General features: G+C 39.1%; 1 protein-coding gene across 1 annotated transcript in view; it reads left to right on the forward strand.

Annotated features, from left to right (window-relative positions):
- Window positions 1–10,093, forward strand: part of LOC127631764 (Golgi SNAP receptor complex member 1) — a 38,692-nt gene extending 28,599 nt beyond the window's left edge. The window contains exons 8-9 of the mRNA XM_052110071.1: window positions 5,490–5,572; window positions 9,952–10,093. Of these exons, the coding sequence (XP_051966031.1) occupies window positions 5,490–5,572; window positions 9,952–10,076 (208 nt within the window). The 3' untranslated portion in view covers window positions 10,077–10,093. The remainder of the gene's footprint in view (window positions 1–5,489; window positions 5,573–9,951) is intronic.
- Window positions 10,094–10,117: the final 24 nt, after the last annotated feature.

Below are 10,117 nucleotides of genomic sequence, written 5' to 3' on the forward strand. Positions count from 1 at the left end.
AAATTTGATTGCTTAAGAGACCTGGCTGGAGTCACTCAGCACACCCTGAATTCGAACTTGCGACTCAAGGGATGGTAGTCAGCATTAATACTCACTGAGCAACCCAGGCCCCCTCACTGAGTGATACTATTAACATTAGCAGGAAAGATAATGGATCTTGACTCTTAAAGAAGATGATTAATTTAATAATTTATAGCTTCTGTAATATAATGTGACGTGATATCTAATTTAAAAGACATTAGTAGATGTATTGTGCTATACTGTATATTAACAATGTTTTCTTACTCAAGAATTTATGTGAACCAATGGAATGATTTGGGGGTCCAAAGGGTTAGGATTCTGATGGGTGGTAGGATTTGGCACAACATTGGTAATTGTTTGAGGTGTTTGCATGAAACACCAACTCCCAATTTTCCTCCTGAGGCACTGTAGCAGTGAATATCATGCTATTGAGCACTGTCTTTTCCTCACTGCAAATCTGTCTTCATGCACAACATCGGTCCACACGCTCTTCTCCTACACTTTGACTGCTACACCTAGGGGAAGCCCAGATCTGCCGGCAGGCACAGGTGCTTAATTAAGTCAGCTTTTGGTCTGTGCAGCTCGTTTTATACTGACCCTAGTCTTGTTCAAGCAAAAAATGATGCTTTATCAGCTGCTTGTAATCTTCTCATTCCGTACCACCCACAGCCTGGAGCAACCAACATGAGATTGGAGCACATTGTTTAATGTTTCTTCATAACTCTGGTTTTAAAGAACTGTGGGCACTCATGTTTCTGTTCATGTCAGATTTGTCTTCTCAACAAGATTCCATCTTGTGGGGCGTTCACATATACCCCATTGCAGGTAGCATATTTAAATAATGTCTCTTGATATACATTCTGAAAACAAACATAGCTGAGAATACATGGATAGCTGCATGTTGCCAAGGGCCAACCGGAAAATGATTGATTTGAAAACCTTGAGGGCAAAGCATATGCTTTCAATCAAAGTTTGAAATTAGCACACGCTAGCCCACAAAGAAGGGGGAAATCAACTGTGGCCGATAACGATGTCGACACACTAGCAAATTTGAAGTTATTGAGTAGAGTTGCAAATTTACAAAAGTATCCTTGATCGGCAATCATTAACATTACAAAATAAAAATGTAGTAATCTTTAACACGTTGGGGGGAGCGCACACGGTTACATAGATCAGGTGCTCCCTTTTTAAACATAGAGCGACCTGGTACCGGGCCCTCTAGGGGGCATGGATCTTGGAAAAAATAAATATTATTGTATTATTCAACAACTAATTGCTTGATCTCCACAAAATAGGTATAGTTTTAAAGCTTAGACTCTTATCTTTACAATGAATTTACCTGATCTGAACAATTATAAAATATTGCTTTTAAATTGGCTGATAACTTAGAAGTGTTCTTTTTCAGAATTTGCTAATTTTTGATCACAAGGATCATATTTAGAACCAGTAAGAAAAGAAATGTTCAATAAAACACCTGAATACCTGCTTGGAACAGGAGAATAGAGGATAGGAGAAACAGGGATTTCTTTAATACGGATTTAATAAAAGCTATGCTGTGACTTATAACAATAATATGATTCATTACTTATATTTTTGTTTTGGCTAGAAGTAGTTCTGAATGACTGGTAACTAGGGCTGTCAATTGAATAATTTTTTTTTAATCAAATTAATTGCATGACATGCACATTAATTAATTGAATTAATCACATCAATTATTATTTGCTAAGAAAGGCCCTGAAGTAAAGATAATTTATATAAATGATGCCTAATAATTGAAGTATTTATAAATATAATATGTAGGGCCTAACAGATATATAATATGGATTTAAAGGGTTTGTTCACCCAAACATTTTTATTCTCTCATCATTTACTCACCCTCATGATATCCCAGATGTGTTTGATTTTATTTTATTTTTTTTAAGAATATCTCAGCCCTGTAGGCCCATACAATGCAAGTAGATGGTGATCAGCACTTTAAAGCTCCAAAAAGCACAGACAGTCGTAATAAAAGTAATCTATGCATACGACTCCAGTGGTTAAATTGATGTCTTCTAAAGAGATACAATCACTTTGGGTGAGAAGCAGATCAGTATTTATGTCCTTTTCACTATAATTGTTTACTTCTGATTGCTCTTCATAAGGGGAATCAGTTCACGTTAACTCTTGCGTGATGTAATTGCGCTGGCATGTAACAATTGGCGTGATACAGCCAGAAGTGCAGCTCTATTTGTTTACAAGAGAATGCTGTTCACAAGTTTAATTGGTTTTGCTTTCATTTGAACATGCCAGCATGCTAAAGTCACACGAGAGGCAGCATGAACTGATTCCCCTCATGGACACGCATTGGTGAGCGGCTGGAAGTAAACAATTATAGTATAGAGACAATGTAGATTGTCTGTGCTTTTTGGAGCTTTAAAGTGCTCATCACTGTCCACTTGCATTGTGTATGGACCCACAGAGCTGAGATATAAACACAGTTGAACTCAGAAGTGTACATACACTTAGATTGAAGTCATTAATAATGTTTTTTTATCCTCTTTTCTCCCAATTTGGAATGCCCAATTCCCACTACTTAGTCCTCATGGTGGCATGGTTATTCACCTCAATCCGGGTGGCAGAGGACAAGTTCGAACCTGCGACTCCAGGTGTGGTAGTCAGTGTCTTTACTTTCTGAGCTACCCAGGCCCCTGATGGTAAAGATGCTGGCTACCACCCCTGGAGTTCGCTAGTTCGAATCCTAGGGCATTCTGAGTGACTCCAGCCAGGTCTCCTAAGCTACCAAATTGGCCCGGTTGCTAGGGAGTGTAGAGTCACATGGGGTAACCTCCTTGTGGTTGCTATAATGTGGTTAGTTCTCGGTGGGGCGCATGGTGAGTTGAGCGTGGATGCCGCGGTGGATGGCGTGAAGCCTCCACACGCGCTATTTCTCTGTGGTAACGCACACAACAAGCCACGTGATAAGATGCGCGGGTTGACGGTCTCAGACGCAGAGGCAGCTGGGATTCGTCCTCTGCCACCTGTATTGAGGCGAGTCACTACGTGACCATGAGGACTTAAAAGCATATTGGGAATTGGGTGAAAAAGTGAAAATACCCCTGGGTTTTAAAAACCTGGGTTTAAATGGTGTATGTTAACTTCTGACTTTAACTGTACAGTAAGTCTGCTAAGTGATCAATTAATTGATCCATGTTCAGCTATATGTAAAGGGCTAAGGCACATTCAGTTTCAGCAACAGACATTCCTAGGTGATGCAAATGAGTCCATACACAAATACCTTAGATCAAAAAAGGGTTTTGCACTCGTAATGTGCTTGGTAGTCAATGCACATTTTGTTTGATCAGATCTGGCAAGGTTGGTGACATATTCCATTTACATTTATGCATTTGGCAGATGCTTTTATCCAAAGCGACTTACAGTGCACTTATTACAGGGACAATTCCCCCGGAGCAACCTGGAGTTAAGTGCCTTGCTCAAGGACACAATGGTGGTGGCTGTGGGAATCGAACCAGTGACCTTCTGATTAACAATCATGTGCTTCAGCCCACTACACCACCACCACTCCTATTCCATATTCCTTTAACTTAGCAAAACTGTGCATTGATTAAGAGGATTTAAAACATTAATTTAGTGCAACAATATCATTGATTGCACTAAATTAATGTTTTAAATCGACAGTACTACTGGTAACTTAAACATTTAGTTACTAAATTGGATGTTAAGTGGAAAAATCCAATTTCCTTTCAGTGTGTTTTGGAAGGACTTTTGAAGATTTGATGTTTGGTAAATTATGCTCATGTGCTTTTGATGTACAGATGCTCAGGGACGTGGGCTGAGAACATAGAACATAAACATGATAAATGCCTTGCCGTCTAAAGGTGCCACAGCAAATGACAAAATAACTGCATGTTCGTGCCTGAGAGCACCTTGGGGTTAAAAGCACTAGGGACTTTATGGCCCACAGGGTGCACTGTCATGTTTTATTGGTTCTACCCCTTGTTTGTGTGAGTGTGATTTGGCCACACTACATAATTAATCCCCAGAGTTCAGGTTTTTTGAACTGGTAAGTTATGGTCAGTGAGTAGCACACTGCTTTAGAATTGTGTTGCATTGGTCTAATTAGGCGAAGATTTCACAAGTTCTCAAATTGTGCCTCAAACATATCGCTGATAGCACTTTTATGTAGGTTTGATACCCTATTCTTCATGAGCGAGGTGTTGTCTCTGTGATGGAATATATCTGATGATTTCACTTTTCAGTGTCTCAGGTCAAGGGCTAGGGACGCAAACTACTCACCTTTCAGCTATAGTCACCTTTTCTGAAGCAAATTTGCCCAAATTGTTTGAAAAAAAAAAAAACGTAAAACATAAATTGTTACTTTAAGCTTAGAGGTGCCCCCAGTCATTTTTGATGTATGTCATTTTGACACCTAGGGGCATGGATGCAGCATCGTTCAAATAGCAATAGTTTTTAGTTATAGATCTCATTGTAGAAACTCAGTGTTCACTGTCAGTTATAGATTACTTTAATCCAAGTGTGAAGGAGACCAATATTAACAGGGCGGTTACTGAGATTAAGTAAGTTGTATGTCTGTCATGTGGTCCAAACATGGCAGCCCGCATGAGGAGACCCTCTCGGTGTAGAAAAAAACCTGCTTTTATTAGGCTGGAGTCTTCATCTCATGTGAGTGGTCAAGATTTTATATATATGGTTCAAAATTAGCATTAATTTCTTTAGGAGTAAAGTTTTTTTAATGAGGGAAAACATTACTGAGTGCAGTTACTTTAAAAACTTTAAATACAACAAACAAATCAATTGAAAATATACATCTGGAACACTTGCTATATCTTTCTCACCTTTTTTACCTCATGAGTTTGCATCCCTGAATGTCACACAGGAGCTTTAATGGGTTTCAGGTTATAGTTTACACTCAAAATTGTCAGTCCATCTAAAGTGGTCCAATAATTGTAAATTTGGTTCCTTGACCATTTTTAATTTCCCTATTTTATTTTTTTTTAAATGATTTACCTCTATGTATTGGTAATGCAAACCCACCAGTTTTGTATTTTTATTTTACTTGGTTTAACCATGGTGTCTATCTTTGTGTCATGGTGCACAACAGATTTTGGTTATAAAGATGTTTACGGAAACCTCAATATCTCAGTTTAGGATGGTCCTAGATCCTTGGAACAAAAACTGATCAGGATGGGGGCAAATACTTTCCCACAGCACTGTACCTTGTAATATGCTGTACAGCATTGTACCTTGTAATGTGCTCTACAATAGACCACATTACCATGTACAGTGCTGTGGGAAAGTATTTGTCCACATCCTGATCAGTTTTTGTGGATATCTCATACTAAATTATTTGAAAAATGTATCCAAAGCTAACATAAAACAAAGGCAATCTGAGTAAACATAAAATACAGTTTTTAAATAAAACTCTGTCTTCTGTTTTTTTTTGTCCGCAGCATTGCCATGGCAACCAAGGAGAACATGACCTCCCAGCGAGGAATGTTGAAGTCTATACAGAGCAGGGTCAACACCCTGGCCAGTATCCTTAATTTCCAACTGGTGTGCATGTGTACCAGTATGCACCCAGCACATAGGTTTTTGTAAAACAAGTCTGTCGATTGATATTATAACATTTTGTTTGCAGTTCTTTTTTCTACTAATTTAGAGCCCAACAGTCGTGTTCCAAAAGTAAAAACCCCATAAAACATTTTTCCAAAGAAGAATTCAAGTGTCAAGTGTTTCAAATGTGATATTTGGATGTACCGATCCTGTGCAGGTGTAGTTACATGTAGTTTGCCACTGCGAGGATAATCAGCTGTCCTTCCTGTCTCCCTATAGCGCTGTCATAAGGCGGGTGCACACTGTACGATTTATAATAATCCTTTACGATTGAAAGTGCTTGATTATAGAGATAACTGGGCACAAATGTTGCTCTGGTGCAGATGCGAAGCAGGTTGATTTCAGGTGCGAGAGAGAAGCGGAATATCTCATCTGGTCATCGTAATAGCTGTCACATTATACAGCTGTGATGCAAAATTTCAGACACTTCCCAAACTTCGTTGGAGGCTGAAGATCGTCGCAAAGGCTATTAATCGGCCGTCTGTGAACATGTCACACTGAACAATGTAAGTTGACAATTTTGTCCTGTGACGAGAGAAATCTTTTAGGATTCCCGAAATTTGTCTCAGACGACAGAATCTTGGCCAAACTTTTACAGTGTGCACCCCCCTTTAGGCGCCTTGCAGTATAGACATTGCAATTTATTGCCCTGGCCACATCTGCAGTCCTCATGCCTCCATGCAGCATGCCTAAGGCACATTCACACAGATGAGCAGGGACCCTGAGCATCTTTCTTTTGGTGTTTTAGTCAGTATGAATGTCTCTTTAGTGTCCTTTTTATAACTGTTAACTTTGCCTACCGTCAGTAAGCTGTTAGTGTCTTAATGACCGCTCCACAGGTGCATGTTCATTAATTGTTCATGGTTCATTGAACAAGACTGTAAAACATTGTTTAAACCCTTTAAAATAAAGATCTGTAAAATTATTTGGATTTGTACAAAATTATCTTTAATATACAGTGTCCTGAAAAAGGGATGTTTTGTCCACATCCTGATCACTTCTGTTTTTGTGGATATCTCATACTAAATTGTTTCAAAAATTCTAACAAAATCTAACAATCTGAGTAAACATAAAATACAGTTTTTAAATGATAATGTTATTTATTGAAGCAAAAAAGTTATCCAATACCAACTGGGCCTGTGTGAAAAAGTGTTTTCCCCCATAGTTATTAAATCCCAAGATCTATAAAGCTGCATTCATAATAGTGTTCAGCTAGACTATACGCACCCAGGCCTGATTACTGCCAGCCCTGTTCAATCAAATCAACACCAGCAACGTGAAGTTGGCTAAAAGGTCTCACCCAGTAGCACACTATGCCAAGGTCAAAATAAATTATGAGGAAGAAGCTGACTAAAATACATCATCCTGGGAAGGGTTACAAAGCTATTTCAATGTCTCTGGCACTCAATGAAATACAGTGAGAGCCATTATCAACAAATAGAGCAAAATTGACACAGTAGTGAACTTCCTAGAAGTGGCCGACCTTCCAAAATTCCTCCAAGAGCACAGTGATGACTCATCCGTAAGTCACAAGAAAACCAAGGACAACATCCAAGGAACTGCAGGTCTCTCTTGCAATAAAGGTCACTGTCCTTGAAAGACACTGGCCAAAAATGCCATCCATGGAAGAGTGGCAAGGCAAAAACCACTAAGCCAGAAGAACATTAAGGCTCATCTGAAGTTTGCCAAAACACACCTTTATGATCTACAAAGCTATTGGGAGAATGTTCTGTGGCTGATGAGTTGAAAGTGGAGCTTTTAGGAAGACAGGGGTCCTGTTACATCTGACGTAAATTAAACATAGAATTCCACAAAAAAGAACATCATATCTACGGTCAAGCATGGTGGTGGTAGTGTGATGCTGCGGGGTTACTTTTCTGCTTTAGGGACAGGACAACTTGCAATAAATGCGGGAAACATGAATTCTGCTCTCTACCAGAAAATCCTAAAGGGGAACATCCGGTCATCATTCCGTGAGTTGAAGCTCATGCGCAACTGGATTATGCAGCAAGACAATGATCCAAAGTATAGGAGTAAGTCCACCTCTGAATGGCCCAAAAGAAGCTAAATTGAAGTTTTGGAGAGGCCTAGCCACAGTCCTGACTTGAACGTGATTGAGATGCTGTGGCAGGACCTTAATTGGGCAGTTCATATTCGAAAACCCTCCAATGTGGCTGAACTAAACAGTTTTGCAAAGAAGAGTGGGACAAAATTTCTCCACAGCGTTGTGCAAGACTGATCGCCTGTTATCGGAAGAGTTTGGTTGCAGTTGTTGCTGCTTAAGGTGGCACAACCACCTATTAAGTTTAAGGGGGCAGTTAGTTTTACACATGGGGATATACAGTACGTGTTGGATAATTTTTTTGCTTCAATAAATTGATGTGTGTGTGTGTGTATATATATATATATATATCTCACCTAAAGGATTATTAGGAACACCTGTTAAATTTCTCATTAATGCAATTATCTAATCAACCAATCACATGGCAGTTGCTTCAATGCATTTAGGGGTGTGGTCCTGGTCAAGACAATCTCCTGAACTCCAAACTGAATGTCAGAATGGGAAAGAAAGGTGATTTAAGCAATTTTGAGCGTGGCATGGTTGTTGGTGCCAGACGGGCCGGTCTGAGTATTTCACAATCTGCTCAGTTACTGGGATTTTCACGCACAACCATTTCTAGGGTTTACAAAGAATGGTGTGAAAAGGAAAAACATCCAGTATGCGGCAGTCCTGTGGGCTAAAAATGCCTTGTTGATGCTAGAGGTCAGAGGAGAATGGGCTGACTGATTCAAGCTGATAGAAGAGCAACTTTGCCTGAAATAACCACTGCTACAACCGAGGTATGCAGCAAAGCATTTGTGAAGCCACAACATGCACAACCTTGAGGCGGATGGGCTACAACAGCAGAAGACCCCACCGGGTACCACTCATCTCCACTACAAATAGGAAAAAGAGGCTACAATTTGCAAGAGCTCACCAAAATTGGACAGTTGAAGACTGGAAAAATGTTGCCTGGTCTGATGAGTCTCGATTTCTGTTGAGACATTCAGATGGTAGAGTCAGAATTTGGCGTAAACAGAATGAGAACATGGATCCATCATGCCTTGTTACCACTGTGCAGGCTGGTGGTGGTGGTGTAATGGTGTGGGGGATGTTTTCTCGGCACACTTTAGGCCCCTTAGTGCCAATTGGGCATCGCTTAAATGCCACGGCCTACCTGAGCATTGTTTCTGACCATGTCCATCCCTTTATGGCCACCATGTACCCATCCTCTGATGGCTACTTCCAGCAGGATAATGCACCATGTCACAAAGCTCGAATCATTTCAAATTGGTTTCTTGAACATGACAATGAGTTCACTGTACTAAAATGGCCCCCACAGTCACCAGATCTCAACCCAATAGAGCATCTTTGGGATGTGGTGGAACAGGAGCTTCGTGCCCTGGATGTGCATCCCACAAATCTCCATCAACTGCAAGATGCTATCCTATCAATATGGGCCAACATTTCTAAAGAATGCTTTCAGCACCTTGTTGAATCAATGTCACGTAGAATTAAGGCAGTTCTGAAGGCGTACGGGGTCAAACACAGTATTAGTATGGTGTTCCTAATAATCCTTTAGGTGAGTGTGTGTATATATATATATATATATATATATATATATATATATATATATATATATATATATAATGAAAACAGTATTTTGTGTTTACTCAGGTTGCCTTTGTTTTAGGTTATATCTCGTTTAAAGATCTAAAGCAATTTAGTATAAAAACTACATAAAAATAGAGGAAATCAGGAAGGGGCAAATACTTTTTCACAGCACTGTAGTGTAAGACCACTTCAGCTTGTTTAAGTTTTAGTGTACTTTATTGGCATGACAAATATTTGTACATTTATATTGCCAAAGACGTTTACAGATGAGTTGCATATAAGTAAAACTAAATAAAACAAGTTCAAACCAATGTACAAATATGAATATAATACTGTAAAAAATAGTGCAAAACAATGTACATAAATTAAAAACAAAATGGCAAAATATACAGTTTATAATTGTCAAAGAATGACACAAATTAAGTTACAAATAAGGGGAAAAGTAAATGTAAATAAGATTAAATTATTAAAAAAGAAATGGTAAGGAGTTATCTTTTAAATTGTTATGAAAATTGCATAAAAGAAAATTATAAAAATTATAACCCAGACCAGTGTTCGGTAACTAAACTCTTTTTATTTATTTATTGCCATTTTTGTGGAAATATGCTGAATCACAGTTTTTCCTTAACTAAGCTCTACTTCAGACCGTTTTCCTGCCATAAACAATCTAATACAACGAATCAACTTGAGGAAGAGGCGGGACTCATTAATTCTTGGAGGCGTCATCGGCATCTGCACCATCCTTCTGCTGTTATATGCGTTCCACTGATGAACAGGGGAGATGGGATGGGATGGGATGGGATGGGATGG

Source organism: Xyrauchen texanus, chromosome 38, assembly GCF_025860055.1.
Source record: "Xyrauchen texanus isolate HMW12.3.18 chromosome 38, RBS_HiC_50CHRs, whole genome shotgun sequence".
In the NCBI taxonomy this organism is placed as follows: domain Eukaryota; kingdom Metazoa; phylum Chordata; class Actinopteri; order Cypriniformes; family Catostomidae; genus Xyrauchen; species Xyrauchen texanus.